Raw genomic sequence first — 24170 nt, 5'->3', positions numbered from 1 at the left:
TCCGCTATAAATATATCACTTTATGCCGAATGATTATTAACGACGATACAGAATGGCTTTCCCCCTGTAATTTGCTGAAGACTAACTTTTTAATGTTCCACATTTTTCAAAAGCCAAACATTTATTAATAATGTAAAACTGCTTTTCATGGAAATCCATTTTGATACTTCAGTCTTCCTTCACACATAAGGCCACACAGCAGTAATTTATTTATACATTCATTTAATAATAAAGTCCAACTCGCATTTGTGGTTGCGGTCAAAGCTCTCAGGAAAAGTGAGTGAGAAAAAGAGTTATTGGGGGATTGTTTTCTGGGGTTTTACTTATTTATGAAGACTCCTTACAAAGTGCACTCACATTAGAGAGAGCTGTCAGGTTGCCAGCGTGATTGCAGCCAAAGTCGTATACGCCACACAGTGCTTCTAATTATGTCGCTGTCTCTTCTCTGTCAGAAAAGATCAAATGAATCAAAGCCTATATGGGAAAGAGTAAGTAAGCAATTATCTTCTTTTGTCTGCCATCTCTGCCAGTCAACAGAGGCTCGGATTCTAAACGACACCGGTGCAAAAGTGGAGAGGGAGCTTTGATAGATGAAGCAATAATTCAGCTGGATACGACATGTTAATAAAGGCGCATCGTATCTGCATTCGTCATCACTCAAAAGTCACTCGGCTGGTTACGCGATAGGGGCGACGTAAGGGAAAATAATCAACTCATCGAGTAGTCTGAAGATTGCCTGGCATCACCCTGGTTCTCCTCTACAGGTACCGGTAATTAAACTCATATAAGAGGTGGACTGCTTGGGAAATTTTTTTTAAACTGACACAGTTGTCGTAAGTATTAATGCTAATGAGGAAAATTGATTTCAATGTCAGTCAAATATTTTCTGTAAATATTGTCTTCTTCCTTTTTGTCATTGCAAACCCTATTTAAAAACTTCATTTTCTACTTATTTAGAATGGAAATGTTGATTTTTTTTTTTTATTAGAAGACTATTGAGCAAATAAGTAATTTATAGAGTGTTGTATATTTCTTACATATTTCACATTTTCTTAAATTACAACTTTAGTTTATTGGGACTATATGTGTAAAAGAATTACACATAGGTCATATTTGTGGATGATTTTTTTTCTTTCCTTTTTTCTACAAAACTATAATACTTTGTGGTATTCTTGTATTGTCATTTGAGGTATATCTCTACAGTATTTGTACTTGATGATTTTATCCATTCTGCTTTAGAAAACAGCTTAAGCTCATTCAGACTGTATTGAGAGCCTTTGTGAACAAATCTTTGCACATAATCTGGTGGAACTATGGTCTGAATGTTGACTGGCCTGCTGTGCCATTACGCACTGTTTTCAGTTATTTAATGTTTAATAAATAACTCTCGGTGTGTTAGGTATTGTGCAGTGAATATCAGCTCAAACAGCTGATATTAGGACAATAGTTGAAAGGGTAAATCGAGCTCCGGCGTTCTTTTAACAGCAAACTTTGCACACATAGAGAATAAGGAGTGACAACTTCTCTTCAAGTTCAGAAATTTATTAACAGAAATAAAATAAACACCCAGCAAACACCACAATAGAATGCTGTTTATCTGACTTAACACTATATTTCAATCAACAAATCACATCTACTAGGCTAGTGAAACTTAACTAAACTACTAAGCAAAATGAAGATAAAAAATAAGATAAGGAACTATGTACACACAAAGCAAACAAAAGGATAAATAAAATAGTTGAAAACCATCATCAAAATGATTCAGTGAATCCTGGTTCACTGCAGATCTAAGTTAAAGAACCAAAGTTCATCTTAAAGAATGTGGAATGAGATGAAATTAGTTTAACTAATTTAGAACAACATTTTATATTTGTTTAAACCCATTTACAATGCAAATCCTGAGATAAACAAAACATTATCTGAGAAAATAACATTTTAAAGAATTTGCTCAGTAAAAATCAATGCCTTTAGCCCACTTGAGTTCTATAAATGTAATTATTTCTCCAGGAAATAATTAATGCTCGAATTGGTAATTCAGGATTAAACCACCAAAGATTGACCGGAAATGATGTGTCGGGGCACTTCCTGTGGGCAATGTTTACCCTCGCTTGAGTTTAAAGTTATACCTTAAAGTTAAACAAACACCATTGGATTGACATTAATCTTCCATATTAAAGCAGTAATAACACTCATAACACTATCGAACAATCACAGAGCTTAACAAACAAACATTATGTTTAAAGACGAACCGTAGTTGCGTTTACTGGGTGATAGCCCTAAGCTATTAGAAGGGGCTAACTAGCCCTATGCTTACAGACATTCGGCCTTAATTTAAAAAATACTGTTAACCGCTATTTGGTCATAATGAGCAGACCGGACAATACAAACATCAATATCCCATCGGTATAAAACCCTTACGGAAATAAAGTTTGTTATAACCGTAAATCACACATCAGCAAAGCTTGGTCTCCAGAATGCTAGTGGAAACTAGCCTATAAGCTCTGGGACCTTTTTATTATGGTTTATTTAAAATCAGCCATTTAAAATAAACCATTTGACTTTCACTGCCTTACTCTGCCAAACCTTTCTGTGCCTCTGTGTGAGACTTTGGGCATCCAGTTGGAAGAAGTTGGGCCAGGGTGAAGGCTTATTATCAGATAAGCTCGAAAAAAAACGCCTCCAGAAACCCGGCCTGCGAAGCGTTACACACCTCAAGTGGTCTGCACTCGGCCTATGGAGGGGGTTGCAGTCTGTATTCATTACCTGGAGGCTGCAGCATACTCAGCTTTCCTGCAACAGCTGAGAAAGACTGGTTTCGGTATAGAAAGAATCTTTACCGGTTACGCAGAAAACAGGCTGCAGACTTAGCTCCTTTCCCAGTTGAGCACGTTTGTGAGTCTGTGAAACCCAGGCTGATCCTCGCAGAGGACAGTGTTTCCCCCTGCTGTGAGAACAGTCACTTGGGAGGGGTGACTGCAACAATCACCTTACATTTATTGTGGTCTTAAACGAGCCTTAGAGTCTGATCTTGCGTTATTTTTGTGTAGGCCGATTTCACTACAGGCCCTTGAATATGCGTTATCTAAACCATTCTTTTGAAGCATTGATTTTACATTCAAGATCCTTGTCCGTTTAGCAGGTGAACCGTCACTTTGGGCTCAGGTTTTTTGCAACCTCAAAAGGGTTTTCTTGTGGGGTTGCCCTTTATTTAGCTTCACCCAGCTTCCCATCAACTCTGACCAGCTTTCCTGTTGAAGAAAAGCATTCCCTTGCCATTATGCTACCCCCAGCATGCGACAACTCTGACAAGATGCGTTAAGGTTAGTGGGTAGTGTTAGTTTAAAACATCCAATTTTGGCCTGATCTAATCAGAGCGCCTCCTTCCAATTGTTTTCTGCGTATCCTACAAGATTTGTGTCAAACTGCTTCTCATCGCCACGCTTTGGTATGTTTGCAGTCGTGTCATGCTCTTTCCGTTTTTGGATGTCGGGAATAAACACTTATGTTCAAAGCTTGGGAAAGCTGTTCAAAGCTCTCAGCCTTTTGGAAGAGGGTTGAAACCTCTTCAAGAAGCAAGAAAAGAGCGTTTGTCCTCTGTTTGAGAGCTAAGATTGTTACGTCCTGGATGAACCAACCTTTCTGCTGTGTTCCTTGGTCTTCGTGTTGCTGTTTATTCACCAGTGCTTTCTACCTACCCTCTGAGGCCTTCACAAAACAACGGGATTTATACGGGGAATAAATTACAATACTTGCTTGTTAGATGACTCAGGAAGGTAACTGGTTGCTACCATTTTTATTTCACAATCTTTATTAACAATCCAGAGCAGACATCAATATTTACTTATATTATAAAAAAAACATGTATCTTCTTCCTTCCACATCGCAAATATTTACTTTGCTTTGGTCCATTTATAAAATCCCAATAAAATACACTGATGTTTAGTGCTTGCGGTGTGACAAAATAAAAATGTGTCCAAGGGAAGTGAATACTTTTTGAAGAACAAGAGGAGCATCTATAATTTTTGTCTCCCTCAATATCATCATCATCTTACCATAACAGAATATTTGTATTTATTTCCAGCTAATCCAAACCCGATCAGCATATTTTGTCTAATTGCGCAGTCCTTATGCAAATCCAGAGCGCTTTATAAGTCAAGTGCTAAGCATGCCACCATCCACTCCAACCAACTTCTGCCAGCACTTGCTCTTCAAAGGGAAAACAAAGCCGTTTACTTGAATGAGCACATAATTTCTATAAGACAGCGATGCTTATACTTTGATGAATTTCTAATGAAAAAAAAATAATGTGCTAAGAAATGATTCAAGCATCACTGTCACATGTAGGAAGAGATGTTTTATTTAACGCGGTGCAGCCCATTATTGATGGCAAAGCATTTTCAGTTTAGAAAAGCCAAGTCAACATTTTGGATGGATTTTAAAGGGATTATATCCACACTCTGTGCCGATGTACACAAGTCCGGAGCTTATTTCTAATACTGTATTTTTAGCCTGCTTTCCTCAAGTGTTTTAGTGGCGGAAATGTCTTCCAGCGGGATCATTGACATACTGAACATGAAAGGTAGATGCAAATGCATGTAACATTCATGGAAGGAGTTGTTTTTCCCCTCCCAATATCAATCTGAGAATAAGCAAGTCCTATAGAAAAGCTGCTGATATTATTGAGGTTTTTTTGTTGTTAGTTTGACATCCAGGTAACCCACTTTTGCTTCAGCATGTTTACTCTTTGATTATCGGGAGAGCTGAGGGAGGCACTATCTCTCAGCTGCCAAAACCAGGCTGGCAGGCTGTCACAACACCGATGAAGACACATATACCACCTGGGTGTTTGTATGCGGGACACACAAACTGTACGCACACACGCACGCTCGTGCACCGGGTTGTCTGCATGTTTAATAGTATATTCGACACAGCTCCAAAAAAAAAATACCAAAAGACAGTTGCATGTTTTTGGAAACAAAGATGTTTCTCTGGTGCTTTTTTAGCGAAGCAGGATAGGAATTCATAAAAGAAGTCATAGCAACACAGAGCAAAAACCAGGTCACTGTTTTTTTTTTATTCCAAAAAATGTTGCTACATTTGACTGACTGAAGTGCGCATCCCTAACATTTACACTAAGTTACCCCAATCTCCGAATACCTGCTGTTCAAAACAGAAGCAAGTCATTATATTATTTTTTTTACAAATTAAAACTTCCAGGATGCCCCACCTCCCCTCCTTTTTTGATGTGCTTCAGCGTCGCCACACAGCCACAGGAACCCACCCAGGAGACCTTTTCTGGTCTCCTATTATTTGTCGTCCCTTAGGCACAATGAATTCACACGGACTGCATTAGAGCATCTACGGGGGTTCACGATCTGCCTTTTTGTTTGTTTGTTTGTTCTTTCACTGATTATTTGTCGCGCACATTTTGTCTGGGCAAATTGACAGTTTAGAAAAAAATCATTAAAAGCAAAGGACCAGAAATTCCTATAAATGATGGTGAAAGCATTATTTTAAAAAAATGCCCTTGAATAGCTTTTTTTGCACCTATTTTCAGAGTGCTGCCAAAGACAGCTGCTTCTCTGAGATTCACCTGACTCACACGGTCTGGACAGATACTTAGATTTCAGATGAGTGGAGAATGCATACGTAGATGTTTTCTAATGTGTTTAAATGTTCAAACTAAACTAAGCCACAAAAGGTGGCGCGCAATACCTGTGAAACAAAGCATGTAGAAGTTAGCGGGAAGTCACAGTCTTTAAATTGCAGGGATTCACTCGATTCCCAGGTGTTACTGAACAGACTTCCAAACCTTAAACGCAACAAGACATGCAGGTGTGTAACAGCCAGATTGGCACACCATCCCATGAAAGCATCCAGCTACACTAATTTTTATGGCAAGGGATTATGACCAGAATGGCATATCCTGCAGCTAACTTTTTTTGGGGTATAATTTTGGCGCTGATGTCGGTACTTAGGGATGGGTACTTTTGACCTTCCGATCTGATACCTGGGAATTCAACGGTACCAACTGGCAGCAGTGACCAGGTGCTTCCTCAAACTAAAAGTATTTCCGCTGCTGCCCTTGCACTTTGAGTCACACATTTTGCAGCGAGCGGAATCTGCAGCGCATTTTCAAAAGAGGAGCCATACTTTCGAGTGCTTTCTATCAGCCATGCATGCTTTGTTGACTGAACCAGCAGCTATTGACACCATTACGCTCTGTGCGTGCAATGCTGTGTTCAAGTCTGCCATGGAAAGTCGGCCACTCTTCTACTCAGTTTCTCTATGATGAGTTTAGGTATCAAAACATGGTACTGTTTGATTTGACCTATAAAAGTACCAAATTTGGTACCCATCCCTATCGGTACTTTAAAACAAACAAACAAAAATTCAAGGTCTGACTGTATGATTAGTGTCCATGTTTGTCATTTAGAGTTTCCTTGAAGGATGTGTCTGTGATTAGCTCTATTCATGTTTCCATTAATTCGATTAAGCTTCCCTGACCATGCTAAAAAAAAGATAACCACAGCTTGATGCTACCACCATGTTTTTGCTTATTTATTTATATTTTTATATTTACATTGTTTTGTTCCTTTTAAGGGTGATGTGAAGTGTTAGTTTTCTGCCACGCATAGCATTATTTAACAGCAAATAGCACTCTTTATGGGATTCTTTTCATGCAGGACTTCTTCTGGTCGCTGATCCATAAAATTTGTGCAGTGCACAGCACATCGTTGTACTGTCAAAAGATTTACCCACCTGAGCTGTGGATCTTTACCTTTGAGTTACCATGGCCCTCTTGGCTGCTCTCCTTGCCCAGCATATAAATAGATAAACTGTGATAAGCTGTGATGGAGTTGGGACCTTGCTCATGTAATGAAACTCCCTTGAAAAGTCTAAGTTTGTCATGACATGTTTTTGTCATGATTTTCCAGGTGTGTTTTGGTTTTTCTTTTCAATTCAATTCATTTCAATTCAATTCAATTCAATTTTATTTATATAGCGCCAATTCATGAAACGTCATCTCAAGGCGCTTTCCAAAGTCAAATTCAATATGTTTTGTGTATGTATTTTGACTAGTTCTTTAGTTCCCTAAACTGTAGTCTTTTTAGCTATTCTCTTATGTTATTTAGCCCTAAGTCTTAGTGTTTGAGGGGGTGGGGGGGGGGGGGGTTGGATTAAATATTGAATTTTGTTATGTTCCTTCTTAGGTTCTTCCATGTGTTTTTAATCATTGTGCTTATCTTCATTAGTTTCAACTGTTTCTCATTCCAAGTGATTACTCTCACCTGCTTGCCACGCCCTTCTCCTCACTTCTCCACTGCCTTTAAGCTGTCTGGGTCTCTCTTTCCCTTGCTGGTCCCCAGTGTTATTCAGTTGCCATGCGTCTTGTCTTATCCGCTGTGTGAAGACTACTTGTAAATTTTGTTTAATTATCATTAAAGCGGACATATCATGCTTTTTAAAGAATGTCACATTTAAATCATTCAGTCGTGGTTTATATAAATTGGAAATGCAATGCTTTGGTCTGAACTCCTCATTGTTGTTGCTCCACAGCCTCTCTTTTGCCCCTGATTCTGAGGAGTGCTTCACGCCCCGCCCCCATTCCAGGTCGCTAAGCATTCCACTCCACCCTGTTTGGCCATTTTTGGAGTATGCAGGAGGACGGTGTATTGAATTGTGTGGCTTAATAGACCCAACACCCGAGCATTTTGACTTACCCACTTGTAGCAAATACTGTGACGTAATTGTTGTAAAAACATAATAGAAAATGGAACGGCTTGAAAAACATGACCAAACAAAACATAAAGATATCTACGCAGCATATGGACAGACTAGATTCAAATTTTCTGCACTTCTAGAGACTCCAACTACACAAAAGATATATTTAAGGGCTAAAAAAGTGGATTTTGCATGATATCTTCCCTTTAAACCTTTTTGCCAATATGTCATACTGCGCTTGCATCCCTCCTGAACCACACCATGACAGTTTTACTTGCTAAGAAAGTTTAGTGGATTAACACAAGGGGGGGAAAGTAGTTTTAATGCAAAGCAGGGAATCAGGGCAGAGTCAACATTTGTTTATTGTCGTTTTGGTTGGACATCTGGCATGTGTTTCGGGAAAACTGTCTCTACTTGGGAATGCTTCAGTTGTGGCACACATGCAATCAGTGCAAGCGTCAAATGTGTGGTGTGTGTTGCTTCGTGAGATGACAGATGAGAGGCTTGCATCAATATTTGAACAAACCGCTCTTGCATCTCTTTCTGTAGAGACCACGCTGTTTTTAAGAGACTGGGAGGCACAGCACAAATGTGTTCATGCATGTGATTCCTGCAGCACAGACATCATAAGGTGGAGGAGAGATTTACATCTTAAGGTGTTTCTTTTGTCTTATGTTACAGAGAAGCTTGGTTAAGGAAAAGCAGGAGTAGAACTCTTTTGAGCGAGAGAGAGACGATGTTTTTTTTTTTTTTACACACGCCACATTCAGACTTTGGAGACAGCTTTAAGGGAATGCATTTGTGTACAATACATCCTGCAATTGCAAACACCATATGGTTGTTGGGTGGGGACATCTTTTGCTACAGCCTGATGTGCTTGGGTGACGAACACTAAACATGACCCATCTAGCACAACATTCAGCACAGCATACGCTCTCCTTATCCGAGTGTGGAGGGGTCAGGTTTCACTGATTTTGCTGTGCGTATGTTTAGCTTTCATTTAACATACTTTTTAAACATGTGGGAAGTGTATGATGGGAACGTAATTAAGACAAAAGGAAGTGTGTTGTATTTCAGGTTGAACATTTTTAAACATTTTCTGTTTTACAGATTTATTTTTTTTCTACCTTCATGCTGTGGACACCTATGATCTGAACAGATGCTCCCCCAGTGCTTCTCACTATACTCAACACCCACCTATCATCTGCTTCAGCAATCTCCTTCCACCCCCACCTCCTCTGTTAGCTTCACCTCTAATCCTCAGACTAGCCCATCCATCTGCTGCACGACTTAGTGCCGATACTGCCTATGAAGGCCCACTACACCGGGCATATATAATTAATGCAGCGTTGACCACTGCCAAGCTGTATTTATTCATGTATTTACGCTGATGCACTTAATAAAAAGTCAGTGTTTGCGCAGCAACAATAATCATCCAATCTACAAATAGGTCTCTCTTTCAACGGCAGATTAAACACCATATTTCTTACACTAGTTCGTGACATGTTACTATGGGTGAAAAAAGTTTTAGTAATTGATTTGTTTAATCCATGTGGAAGCACCTAGATCCTGTGCCATTAAGATGTCAAAGTTATAAAGATTGCTCTTTACTGAGCTTCTGTGGAACTTGTAAATGGACTTGGTTTACCATGCTAAACAATATACAAACACAGACGCAAATGTTTTAGTTAATGTCCTATACCCCAGGAAGATGGATGTAGGGATAAATCGAGGTACCAAAATGACCATAAGTGTGTGTTTATATATATATATATATATATATATATATATATATATATATATATATATATATATATATATATGTGTGTGTGTATTTATATATATATATATATAGATAGATAGATAGATAGATAGATAGATAGATAGATAGATAGATAGATAGATAGATAGATAGATAGATAGATAGATAGATAGATAGATAGATAGATAGATAGATAGATAGATAGATAGAAAGAAATATAAATGCTCTCTCACCCACCTGTCATATTCCTGAGCATGGTGGATGGTTCTCCATTTCTCAAGCTTGGGTCCTCTACCAGAGGCCTGGGAGCTTGAGGGTTCTTCTTAGGATCTTAGCTGTTCCTAAGATTGCTCTCTTCTGGACTGAGATGTCTGATGTGTCTCCAAGTATCTGCTGGAGGCACTTCTCCGGAGTGGGGGTTATTACCATGAGTGCACCAATGACCACTGCCACTACTGTTGTCTTCACCTTCCAGGCTCTTTTTAGTTCCTTCCTGAGTCCTTGGTATTTCTCCAGTTTCTCTTGTTCTTTTTCCCCTGATGTTTCCATCACTTGGGATGGCCACATCAATCACAACAGCTGTCCCCTGCTGCTTGTCAATTATCACAATGTCCACAATGTGCATATATATATATACGTATATATATATATATATATATATATATATATATATATATATATATATATATATATATATATATATATATCCATCCATCCATCCATCCATTTTCAGACACGCTTATTCCTGCTGGGGTGCTGGTGCCTATCTCCGGCTGCCAGTCTAAACACACACACACACACACACACACACACACACACACACACACACACACACACACACACACACATATATATATATATATATATATATATATATATATATATATATCTATATATATATATGCCATAAAACATATGCACATTGGGAGCCAGTACCTGTTCCCACCCTGAGGGAAGAGGAGTAATAAAAGAAGTTACAAAAAAGTTTAATTACCCACGCAATCTCAATTCATGTATATATTAGTGCCAAAAAGGGATGTAATACGTTTTCATACCACCGTTACTCACAGGAAAATGTCGTCAGGATTAGAAGAAAGCAAAGCATTTGCTTATTGTTACGTGCAACCAACATAGCAAGGTATGTTTACTGCCTAAAGCAGTAAACACACCAAATTAATGCAGGGCTGGCTTGACTGTACAGTGTTGCTTTTCCTTTTCCTGCATAGATTGATTTGGGGCTGACTATGGAGTGGAGCATGGCAAGTGCTAGAGTCATATTATAACATGTTGATGGGAGTAGTTGTTTGTATTTTTGCACATCTTAGATGTCAACTTTAACTTTTTCCATACTAGGTTGATACTTGCCATACACACTTACCTAGTTTTTGAAAAGTCACACCAGGTGTGAGAGGGTTCAACACTTTACAGCCTATTTATATTACATTGACACAAAGAGAAAATATCCAAATCTTTATTGGCTTTTATTAAGCATAAAGTAAAGATAAGATAATAAATTCCTTTATTGTCCAACAACGGGGACATGTGGAAGTGACAGTGGCAAAGACACAGAGTTACACACAATTAATAATAATGAAAAAAACTAGATAATCTTTAAAAAAAATAATAATTTTTGTGTATAAAATAAAACATTTTGAAAACGTTGAACTGTGACGCTGATAAAAAGATTAGGTCTGAAATTTTTATATGGATGAAACACAGAAAAAGAATTGATAATCCCACATGTACAGTAACTGTATATATTAGCAAACATTGCTTTCAAATTATTGTGATGCATTAAAAAGTTTTACTGCTAATAAACTGGCAGTCCATTTTTGTCTTCCTTGACTTCCCTGACACCTACCTGACTTCAGAGGGAAAACTGTTATCATTTTCCCTTTACCTCGTCTGCTGTGGGAACAGATGTAACAAGGATGCTTCTAGTTCTTCTTGACATGAGTTTAACGTGCTGCCAAAGTGATGCAGAAACAAATAGCAAAGGCAGGATCAGTCTTTACCATTTGTAAATATTTCATTTTGAACCTGCTCTCTCTTTTCTTCATTTCCAAATAATTTCATTGATGTGCTGTGAAGGGGCAAACGAGTTGCTGTTCGTCACAGAGTACAGAGCTGCAAAGCATTGAACTAAAGTGTAATTCATCTGTTCCTCTTGGTCCTAAAGCATAGATAAACATCTTCACTTCCTCACAAATTATCTTGGGAGGAGGCTTTTTCCTGCAGATTAGATTTGAATTTTCACTTTATAATGGTGGGAGTGTAAATATGTGTCTGAGACAACGCTGAACTTCGTCTCCCACACTTTCTCAACCTTTATGGCTTTAGGGATTGTTTTCATCCTTCAGCTGTAGATCCGGACTCCTCGACGAGACAATGTTAGGTTTGCAAATCTCCCCAACACTTCAGGTGAGTCACAGGGAATGTTTGACCAGGATTAATTTAAGTTCTAAACCAAAGTTGTGTTATTCTCATTGAGCCTTTAGATTGTTCACACAACCAAGGACAATGGCCCCTAGAACTTACATATTTGTGGACAAATTACTGCGGTGTGCATCGCATTCATTTTGTAGCTTTAAAAGGAAACACTGACAGACAAAGAAACGAAATATATCCATGCCTGGTATGTTTCACTTTTTATTCTGATAGCAGTTTTTCTGTTCTGCTTTGATTTCTGGTGCAAAGAGAATCCCTTCAGGGTAGCCAAGATTAGCTGCTGATCATGATGCCATGGATGAAGCCTCGGATGGTTGAAATCTTTGCTCTGAAAGTACATGGCTGGGTGCAAGGTGTAAGGCAACTGTTTTCTTTGAGCTTTTCTGAAACCACATGTCAGCTAGGCTTACCAAAATTATTAGTTCTGGTTTTATATGCGTATTATATAAAGTGCTGTCTAGCATGAGCGAGTTGCTTGAAATTCTTTTAGTTGAATATGTGGCTTTTTAGATATTTTGAGATCTTGTACAAAATATGCAAAACGTACTTCCCCAACTAACTCTTTGGAGCAGCAGACAGGCTTAAGTTGGAGACAAACGGATTTTCGTTCAGTTTTTCTGAAAACGTGTTGACACCAGGAAAATCTTTCAAAATTAATCTTTTGAGTCTGTTGTTTATAAGAACAGAACTCCAGTTTTGCTTTAAACGATGAGTTGAAGGGTTGTGTCACTGCATTGCTGCACATTCTTAGCCTCTCAGTCTTTTATTGCCATTAACTAGGACTTAAAGGTGTATTGAAAATGGGTTTTATAATATATATCTATTTAGCACCAGTCAGACTTTTAAACAGATGACCTTGTTGTAGCGCTATCCACTGACTGTCTTAAAGCACAAACCTGAACAAATTAAAAACCCAGCCACGTTGCAGGTAATGACGTTTTTCTGGCAGGAGTTGTAGATGTAGAAAAATGTTCTTTTTCTGTTTTCTCTCTTCTGACTTGTTTTTAGCTCGGTCGATCGATCAAGCATCGTCTCTGAATTTCAGAGTTACTCGGGCCATTATGTACTGCAGAGGAGAGACAGAGAGATGATTCAAAATTTAACACTTATTTTATAATTCATTGGCAATTTGTCCTTCAGGCTAAAGAAGACAGAGGCCATCTTGGTGGTTACCAGTTTTAAAATGATAGCACTCAGCATGGTTATATTCATGCAGACCTCACAGGTAGGCCATCTATATGTGAAGAGACCAATAATTGTGAAGGGTTTATACAGATAATGTACCGAAGTGTAGCAGAAAATATTGTCAGTCGCCATCTGCACATCTTCACGACACTAAGGCTGGGCTGTCTGCTTCACAAACCGTTGATTAGATGAAGTCTAATGTCAGAATTGGTATTTTTGTGATAGACCAACACAAATCATAGCTCTTTGTGCAGTTACATCTCCCAGTCTGTTTGTTGTCGTCTCTGTCTGCTTTGCACATCTAGACACCAACATTCTTGCCTTTTCTTTGTTGACTAGCTCAAGTTTCTGAACACAACAGCCGGTCTTGCCATAGCTTCTCAGTTGGATTTGTGACAGACTGCCAACAGTACTTCTCATGGGTTTCTTTCAACATTGACTTTTTTTCCGTGCACCTCTTCCATAAAGGCTGCGGAGCGTATGACTGATAGTAATCCTGTTGACAGATTACCTCACTGGAGCCGTGTATCCCAGCAGATCCTCAGGAGTTACAGCGGGCCTCTCGGTTGATTCTCTGATCGACGCTCTCCTTGCCAACTCTGGCAGTTTAGGAGGACGGATGTCTTGTTAAGTTTGCAGCCGGGACGTACTCTCTCTGTATTCACATGATGGATTGAATAGTGCTTCATTAGATGTTCAGAACTTTTGATGTTCTACAACCGAAGCCTGTTTTAAACTTGTCCACAATTTTGTGCCTGATCTGTCTGGTGTGTTCCTTCTTCTTCACGGTGCCGTTAGTTCTCTAACGCTCTATAACATGCAGACCATTACAGAATAGCCAAGCTTAAACTGAAATTAAATTTCACACAGGTGGAGTATTTATTAATGAGATGGTGGCACTATAATTTATTTAGCGGTATCAGAGCCAAGTGGGCTGTGAAGAATACACAGATATAGTTTGTAAAAGCTACATTAACATGTAAAAAGGCGTGTAAAAGGGTATTTTCATTGCCTCTGTGAAATAAGCTTACATCCAAAGATGCAGAGTTTGCCCGTCTGTTTTTAATTCTGCATGTAAAGAGGTATAGACTGTTTGCTCATCTGAAGAAAAAAATAAAAAAAATAAGCTTGCTTCCTGACAAGATGCTTCACAACTAGTGTGTATTTCCTGTAGAAGCATTTATGTGCGAGCCAGACACAGGGGCAGAGAAAGGGAAAGAAAATGGAGCCATCACTCAGGCCTTTGGCAGTGATATGTTGTTTTCTCTGTGAGTTGGCTAAATGTATCTGTGCCCCTTATGTGGTATTGCCAGACGGAAGCATCGGTTGTAGATCATTCTGAAAACTGTGAAGCACGGGCCTCGGCGGTCTCCTGAATGGCGGCAGGGAAGCATATTGTGGCGAGATGAACCAATGAACCTGGTCTGCACCGACCTCCGGATGTAAATGAGGTAACGTCGAGGTAATGTTGTGGGAATGTCAAGCAGCATCACACTTCATCACAGAACTGCTCCGCAGAGCCTTATCGCGCTGTGGTTTAAAATAGCACGCCGTAATATAAATATTGCTGCTGCAGCTCTGCGCTACTGTTTGTGATTTATATTCATCAATTTCATGACCGGAGACAATGTTATGCAGTTTCCAGGGACAGTTAAGTGCTTGTAAGCCGCACACGCCGACACCAGCCTGAGGTTAAATGGCACCGGTTTCCTTTCATGTGTCTCTCTTAATCTGTCTGTTGCGAAACCCCCCCAGCGGCTAAATGGAAGGGAAAAATCGGAGCGGCGAACAGACTACTAACGGCGATGAAACCTGAAATAATCTCCAATGTCGTTGTTGGTCTTAGCAGTAATAGTCGGTGTTGTCGAACTTCCCTGTTGGTGGGCATTAATTAATAGGAGAGCCGATCCCTTCATCAGATGTCATAATGCCGACGGCTTTACGGGGTTTGACAGCTCTGTGTTTGGGTGTTCCTGTTCTCATCTATCACCGCCTTGATGCGCAGTCACGTCTCTGTTTTGCATCCCTCCAAACACAAACACACCATGTCAATTCTGCCCGCGCAAAACAAAGAGGAGCCCTCCGTACAAGAAAAGCTTGCCCGGGGCTAGACATTTTGAAATTAAAAGCATGTCTCTTTGTTCAGCCCCTGTTCCACGAACGAGGGGAGAGAATGCGAACGTGTCCCACTGAGGGGTGGAGGGAACAGTGAACAAGTTCTGTGATTTTCACAGCCGGGGAATCACAGAGAGTCTTTTATCTATTTCCCTCCATCAGGAGACATCCAGCAAGGAAAGGTAGGAGGATGGGATTAGCACGAGAGGAGGAGAGAAAGCAAGAGAGTGGGTTCCCTAATCCTGATGGGCTTTTCAGAGGTACAACCATCACTGTGGGGGAAACATGGAGTGTGCGGCGGGGAGGTGTGAGCTGATGGGTTGGTTTGCCTCAATAAACTCTTCACAGTTGCATGAAAGATGTTCCACCAAACTAGCGGATTAGTCAGAGTATAATTACAGTTGTGGGGCTCAGAAGCAGCCAGACGTGTTGCGACTGAAACAGTCCTCAAACGGGCAGAGGAGGCGGGGAGTAATGGCTGCTAATGCGCTGCCAGCACCTTGTCCGTGAGATGAAGTAACTGTTTGTAGTGAGCACCAACTCCTGGGATCAAAGTGTTGTTCATGGATGTAAATCAAGCTTCATTCAAAACGAGAAACTTTCTTTCATCAAATTTAACTTCAACCTAGAGCCTCACTGTATATGAAACCAAAGTTGTCATCGAAATAATAATGATATATGCACTAGCACAATCGCAGAGGACTACTCTGATGCATCATTTGGAAGCATATTATTTCAAGTGTTATGTATTCATGGTCCTCATGCCAGTGATGCACTATGTTACTGAATGCGTTGAGACACCTATCCAAGTCATTAATTTCAGTTGTTGCAATCACTTTTATCAGGGGAGGCACCTTGTGGTGCGGAAGGCATTTATGTACAAAAGAGTTACTCTGGGGAGCTCCGTGGATTCAGGCATCGTGCTGTGATTAGCTGCTACCTGTGAGATTAATTCCTTTGTGAAGTTTTCCTGCAACTATACAATCTGTGGACATTTGTGTGCGGTAGCACTACACACTCAGTGTTGAAAAATCACCAGCTGTGTGCAAAATGAATCACTTCAGACCTCTTCATGTTTGTCTGTCCTTCAGATCACGGCAGGAGCTGTAGGTAAAGAGTTTGGCCAAATGGGGTTTCTCGGCCAAGCAGCGTCATCAAACCTTACATCACCAAGCGCGATGCCACATCTCAGATGCAATCCTGTAGAACATGCTACCGCTGGACTCAATCAATCACGCCTCTCTCTCACTCTCTCTCTGGAAATCTGATGGACAAGTCTGAGTTTGGCAATTGCCAGCAGAACAATACTCTGAATTCATTGAGCCAAACGGGGAGTTTGGAGGTGTTTGTTTGGTGTGGGGCTGTGTGGGAGTTAGACTTGAGCCCTTAGCTCTAGCAACAGCAACACTTTATACTGCAGCATGCAAAGAGGTTTAGAGCAACTTCCGAATGACATCTTCAATTTCAACATTTTTGCATCAGTGGAGAAGCCAAGGTCTTTTTTTTTTGTTTGTTTTGTTTTGAAACTGGAGGATTATCTTGATAGAGGGAAAAGTCTGAAATGTTTTTGCACGCTCGGTTCAGGCGTATAGATGTGTGAGTTTTGTTTGGAGGAAGTTGACTGGAATGCGCAGAGCCCCGACTTTAGCTGGTTAGAGCACCTTGGTGGTGAACTGGAACCAGGCCATCTCATTTGTGTCCACTCTGGTTCAGTTGGATGGGTAGTTGCCACAGATTTAATGGCGGCTCCCCTGCCAAACCCTAAAGATCATCCATTGGATGGATATCTGGTGACTGTGGAGCCCATTGGAGTACAGAGAACTTGTCATTTTTAAGATACCGGTTTGGAAGGATGCGAGCTTTGTGACAAAGTGTCTTATCCTGCCGGATTTAGCCATCAGATGATCAGTAGGCTGCTGGTCACAGCAGCCGGGACGGCATCAGCAACATTCAGATAGGCTGTAGCATTTGAACAATGCTCGGGCGGCACTACAAAATCCAAAGGGTTCCAATACCACACCAGCAGCAGCCTGAACCAGAAAACACAAGGCAGAATCAATCCATGGTTTGATGTTATTAATGCCAATTTAAGAATGTGTCAATTTTAAGTCAGATATTACCCCTCGATGGTCCAGGCATCATTTCTCCTTTTGGTCAATTCTGCGTAAACCACAGAGTTGGTTGTGTGTGAAAGTCCCACTATATCAGAGACACTCAAACCCACCATCCAGCACCAACAACCACGCCATGTTTGAGGTCACCTGTCCTTCCCCATTTTGATGAACAGTATGAACTTCAGCAAATTGTCCTCACCACGTCTAGGCACCTAGAAGGCATTGAGTTGCTGCAATGTGATTGGCTGAGTCACTGTTTCTGTTAATACGCATTTGTACCCCTGTTCTTAAAACAGTGGCCAATAACTACATACTTTAGTAACATGGATTCTCGAGTGAATGGAGCCCGGTGGGTAGATCCTGATGATGAAACAGAAAGAGAAGAGTGAGGAAAATGTTGGTTAATTGTGACTGTCCTCATACTCATCAACAATAATATATTGCCATTGCATGTTTTCCTAAAATTAAACAGATTTAAAAAAAAAAAGAGAAATAGTTTGCTGTGAATGTGAAGCATGACATTTAGGATTAAATGCCATAAAATACATTTTAACTGCATTGAGACATCAAAATGCTTAGACCTGTGTTTCTTCTTTATTCACACTTTTAACATAATTTAAGTCGTTCAACGCTTCATGGCCTCCCTGACATCTTTAACAGCACAGAAGGTAAAGCCATATTTTCAGATATGCTCGTTAGAAAAAAAAATTTGTTGCCTGAACTCAGCTTGTATGATGGTTTCCCAGAAGTGCAAATCTCTAATACTGTGTGACTAATGCACCCCCCTATGCAACAACTAATGTTGGCTTCTTAGCTCATTGCTTATAACATGCATGGCAGGCCAGATCGTTGAGTTCCTCATCTGAAGAATTCAATTAAATTTAATTCAGTTTATTTATATGGCGACAACTCACAACAGCTGTCATCCCAAGGCACTGCACAAAGTCAATTCTATCAAATTCTACGAGCTGATGACATTTTTTCCACCTGCTTGCCATGTAGTGGCAATACTTACACTTTGCTATACAAAAGTCACAACACACACTTACAAATAAATTGCTACAAGTTGAAGTTGCTGCTCTAAAGCTTGACTAGACCTCTGGAGAATCCTCCCCTGCAGACTTAGTCGTTTTCTAATAAACGCAAACGTCCTTTCAATCGTTTTTTTTTTTTTTTTGCTACTTAAGGATAAAAAACAACCCCTTAACATTTATTGAAGCTTAAGTTTAATTTTAATTATTTAACACAGGTGAATATCATGTGCTGAGAAGTTGCAAAGAGGTGACTGTGGAAGTGTCGGTGCACAACAGAATAACATGTCTAAGTCAGCAAAGGGTCTCCCTGGGTCTCATTGCAGAGGTGAGAAGGAGTTGAAACTTAACTAGTTGTGAACCCGTCATACTGCTGCATCAAAAGATTAAGTGTGCTGTGTATTTTTTTTTTTTTTTTTTGGAGAAAGACATGTCTGGAATCAATTGTTTTACTGTCGACAAGTAACATGAAAACATCAGATGTATTTTGTCCGTGAATTCTGTTTCACACTTCTATTCTTTTCATTCTTCAGGCCCCAGAGGTGAAGCCCTGCAGCATGGCCAGTCCGGGACCCTGCCCCGCTTCTTGGAGGAGCCTGTCGATGCTTACATTATCAAGAGTAACCCTATCAAGCTCAGGTGTCAGGCCCGGCCCGCGCTCCAAATCTTCTTCAAGTGCAATGGAGAATGGGTCCACCAGAGCCAGCACATGTCTCAAGAGCACACCGATGTCGTGACAGGTACAGTAAAAATGGTGAATTTCATTTCGATCAACCCACAATGAGCACCAAGAAGAAACAAGGCACCTATATGAGAAGCGTTGGTTTTATATCAGAACAGTTTCGAGTGTCTAAACAGAAGAAAACCTGCAACTATTTTTGTTTGGTGTTACATTTGTGGTGGAATGGAAGAACTGTGTTTTTACAAAAAAGTAGCCCAGAGCTTCGCATGGTTAAATTAGATTGCTGTGCATTTAGAAGCACCACTGTCTGCTACAGGATTATCTCCACCGTTGACATCCTCTTGCAGCAGCTCTCTCAGCTTTTCCTGTACAAGCTCTTCAAATGCTCGACAATAGGTCCACATGTCTGATGTTTGATCCGACAATAAGGGACACGATTTATTTAACTACGCACCGCTGGCAGACTCATCCTGAAGTAAATAACGCATGCCTGTAGAATGACAGTAGGGTCCACACCCTGCTCATTCATACTGCCTCATGCTTATTCCCCACCACTGCGCTGCTCTGATAAATACTCTCTGCTACGGCCGTCTCAGCCTTTACATGCACTTTTACCACTCAAGCCCACCTGACCTGTACTTCATTTGCACTTCTGTGCCTGTTCCACCTGTACTGTCTTTTAAATAGCACCTAATGTGTATGCCAGGGGCACTTGATGTAGCGAGGCCTGAATGGAGTTCCTTGCAACCCACTTTAGATAAAAGGATCTGCTAAGTGAATGAATGAAAATTCCAGGTTGTAATTTTACAAAAAGGAGTAAAAAGGCCAGAAAGGTTTATTATTTCTGCAAGGCTTTGGATTTGTTTTCAACAGATTTTATGTTTTGTTTCTTTATTAGGACTCTTTGAAAAAATAGTTATTTTGGTCTTCCTGGTTTCTGATTTTATGTTCTTGACTTTTCTTCTTTTTTTCTTCTTTTTTGTTTGTCTTCCTTGTAACCAAACCGATAATATTTAGAATGAGTCCGGGGTTTGGTCTAAAGTTAGGAGGACATTGTGTGGAAGTTTCATCAGATTGCTTTTGTCTGCTCTGTTCCTTTAGAAACAATCCAAAGAGGCATATTAGAGAGGATGTATGCCTGCAGAGCATCTAAAAGTTTGTAATAACCTCATTATATACTGGCCAGTACAGAAACAGTAAATTAAATTTCTTTAATTTCATGACATTTTCAGGTATTAACTTTTCCAATATGGTCTCACGACAAAACATCCATCCCAGTTCACGCAATATTGTTTCCCCAACACAAAAGGTATGGCAATTCAGCTTAACTGAAGTGACATTTAAGCCAACTTGTTTAGTTTTAGCTCGAGACTTTGAACTCTATATTGTGCCTGTAAGTGATGCAACCTGCTGAAATGCTGTTGTTATTGTTGTTGTCTTAACTTCAACTGAATCCATTAAAAGCACAAAGAAAAGGGTTCCTTTTCGAGTCATTGGACCTTTTTGTGTTGCATCATCCCATAAGGGGGTTAAAGAATCCTCTCATGTTTATACATCAAACTGAAAAAAATGCATCTTTTTTCCCCAGAAATGCTCTTGAGTTGTGAATGTGTCTAACCGTGTGATATGTTACAGTAAAGTTCCTTTCATGAATCCAGAGTGACACGGTACAATTCACCGCTTGGTCCTCTGGTGCGCTTAAATGCAAAGAATGCAAAATACAGTACCCCTTGAAATGTTTCACAATTTGTCACATTACAACCAAAAACTTTCTGTGATTTTGTTTGATAGACAAACTTGGTATAGGACACAATTGTGAAGGAGAGGAAAAATCCTGCATGTTGAATGTCAATCATAGCCAATCATCTTGAATGTTTGTTCAAGTAGAAGTCCAAAAGGTGTAGCATGTATTTGTATTCAGCCCCCTGTCCAATACTTTGAAGAAGCACCTTTCACTGTAATTACAGTGTTTTATGAGGCTTTTCCATCAGTACCATGTCAGCGCCGAACGCCCTGCTCTACACGGTGATTTGGGTTTTCCGTTGGAGACGGTTTCATAATAACAACCCTCCTTTTATGTTTTTTAGTACCTTCTCGGCCGGGGTTCCGGCGGGAGCCAAGCTGAAAATGCGATATCAGAAGACTGTCAGTCATTCCAGTAACTCCCGTACAAGAATCAGACCCGCCATTTTGAAAAATATGTCTACACCGACTGAGCATTAAAGGAAATGGAAATTTGACACTGTGGTCCCACAACGAGATGCAAGCATTTTTGGTTGCTGATGAGAAGATACAGAGGAAGCCAGACAGAGCAAGCCCAAACAAAAAGTAATCGAAGTGCTGTCTGAGCTGATGGCTGCTTACGGATAGCGGTGAATAACAAAATAATGTCTTTTGAAGCTTAAAAAGGTAAAAAGCAATAAACAGACACCCAAGGACCACAACGACTGGATTCCACGATGGAGAGTGTTTTACAAATTTAAGCATCTTTCATCTAACTCATCCCATTGATGGTAAACAAAAAAAGGATATTCTTATGCCATTGTCTCCCGCATGAAGACAATAACATAGCTACTTGGCATCAGTGCAATCTCTGTTCGTATTTTTTTCCCCTTGTTTTCTCTTACATTCACTATATTGCAAAAAAGTATTCGCTCACACACCATGACTAAAGTGAACTAAAGTGGCATTAACCCATTGGGTTCAATATACAATGTTGGTGCGCCCTTCTCGGCTACAACAACTTCAACTCTTCTGGAAAGGCTGTCCACAAGTCTTTAGAGTTTTGACAAGTTCTCCCTGAAGTGCATTCGATGTTGAACGCCCAGACTGACGGTCTGCAGCAATAAATTTGCTACCGGACAGCCATCTGAAACTCACACGGCATATATATTACAATAGCTAACACATAACTAATACAGTACTTCTTCAGCAAGCTTGCATTAGGAACCATTAGCTTACCCTCACATGTCATCTAGCTCAAACATCTCCTCAACTTTATCCCAGATCTGTTGCTTCCTTGATCCCTGTGGTCCTTTTTTTTTGTTCTACGTCTTCAAGCCAACCTCTGAAGCCTTCACAGAACAGCTGTGTTAATATTTAGACAAAATTACTATTTATTTATAAAAATGACTTCTGTAGAGAATTGGTTGTACTGGAGCGTTTCAAAGGGCTGGATTCAAATGTGTGCCATACTTGCTAAAGAATTTTGAGAAGCAGGCATCACTTTTCTTCCACTGCCCAATTATGAACTGCTTGAGGTTTATCTAAAATTCCAGTGAATTCTTGTGGTGGTTTTATCGTGACATGTAGAAAAGTTAAAGGCGTATGGGACATCTTAGCAAGGCATTGCAAGACATTTGGGACAATCATTTATGCATTTGTTCATTTGGGTGTCAGCTCAGGATTGCCTTAATTTTTCAACGCTGCTCCCTTTGCTGCTGTTTGTGCAAAAGTGTTAATGGTTGAGTTAACACACAGCAATGAACAATATCTCCCACCAGAGTTAACAATGGACCTCTGCAGCTTTACTGCCTCTAGTGTGGTTTCATAGCTTTGCTTCCGTCTGGCTCCTTGTCAGCATTCATATGCTTTCCGCTGGGAGAGATGCAGGAAGGTGAAAGCAACTAAAAAGAAGTGTATCTCATAACCTAACAAGCTCTGTTGGGATCTGGACTGTGTCAGGATGCATCCCTTTCACCGCAGCACGCACGAGAATTGAATAGAAAAGATCTCAATTTATTGCATTTTTATCTGTCCATAGCACATGCAAACATGCATCACCAAAGAATTTGATCCTATCAAAAAAAAATGAAGTTTATGAGTTGTTAGTGCTCAAGGCTGCTCCCTGTCACTTTGAGACAATGCGAAAGAGTAAAAAGTGTTGGAGATGGGGGGGGGCATTCTACCAGTAGAGGGGATTATATATATTTTACAGGTCAACTGTAAAAGGTCTCTTTGCAAAATGGTTTATAGTATGACACTAGTCTATATTTTACCTTTAGTGCAGTTATAATTTGATTTAAGCAGCTCAATTAAATGTGTAATTTTCCGGTTACTTATATAAGAGATGAATGAAAAGCAGTGTACTTTTCCTGGATCACGTCATTAATTCAATTCAATTAAATTTTATTTATATAGCGCCAATGGGGTACCGCGCACGTGACGTCACCGTCTCAAGAGCAACGCCCCTTTTGCCGCTTAGGTAGGGCATACAGGAGAGAACGCACGGATAACCCAGCTATTACAAGCGCAACAGAAACAGCGATATGACCGACTTTACAGCCGTTAAACTTTCCCAAGGCGATGTCCCAGGCACACGGTTTACTGGTCGCACTGTCGAAGAACACACCAACGTTCAGCTCAAACGATGGCTTGAGTGTCGAGGGCTTAAAAAAAACAGAAAACGGGCCGAGTTGACCGAACGGTAAGCTTTGGTTTGTTTTCCTGCGCGGCGATCATGGCAGCGTCGGCCGTTTTTTTTTTTTGTTGTTTGCAATCACCGTCCAGGAATGGGTATATGTTTAATGTTTGTCTCATTTGAAATGTTTTTGAGTAAGCTATCCTGGTAGCAGGCTATCATGTTAGCGCCTGCTACCATGATAGCCTATATGCTGTCATGGTAGCAGGCGCTTCTTTATTAACATGTCGGCCACCAAAATACTCTTACCTTGACTTGATGTCGCTGGAATTGGGTCAGGATGTTCTTCGGTTGTGCCCTTTCCTCCGACAAAATGCTTGCTACATATGTACTTGAATTTGGTAACTTTTTCCGGGTTGAACTGTTGTGTAGGCCGACCGCCCTGGTGTACCAAGCGCACATTTCTCCTTGGCAGTCTTGAAGAAAACATCCTTCATATGCGGCCGATCAGCGTAACTCGAGTCGCTGTTGCACGTTCCATAGCAACAATGTTTAAAAACCATGGTCTTAGATTTGGAAAAAGCAGTCGTTTACCGAGTAAAACCTAGGCTAACGCACGTCTCTTTTACAGCAAAACAGCGGCGGGTTTCCGGAGTTTGCCCCACTGCGTACCACGTGATGTGACGTCATCGTGACGTTGTGTTTCTAAAAATAGCTCGCGCGCGGTACCCCATTCATGAAACATGTC

At 40.3% G+C, this 24170-nt stretch overlaps 1 protein-coding gene across 1 annotated transcript in view; it reads left to right on the top strand.

Moving 5' to 3' along the window:
• Positions 1 to 4539: 4539 nt before the first annotated feature.
• LOC118556351 (netrin receptor UNC5D-like) overlaps positions 4540 to 24170 on the top strand; it is a gene marked incomplete at its 3' end in the record, with an annotated part of 55449 nt that continues 35818 nt past the window's right edge. Inside the window, exons 1-2 of the mRNA XM_036133457.1 lie at positions 4540 to 4579; positions 18914 to 19120. Of these exons, the coding sequence (XP_035989350.1) occupies positions 4540 to 4579; positions 18914 to 19120 (247 nt within the window). The remainder of the gene's footprint in view (positions 4580 to 18913; positions 19121 to 24170) is intronic.

This window comes from Fundulus heteroclitus, unplaced genomic scaffold, assembly GCF_011125445.2.
Source record: "Fundulus heteroclitus isolate FHET01 unplaced genomic scaffold, MU-UCD_Fhet_4.1 scaffold_629, whole genome shotgun sequence".
In the NCBI taxonomy this organism is placed as follows: domain Eukaryota; kingdom Metazoa; phylum Chordata; class Actinopteri; order Cyprinodontiformes; family Fundulidae; genus Fundulus; species Fundulus heteroclitus.
This window is presented reverse-complemented; position numbering and strand designations above follow the sequence as displayed.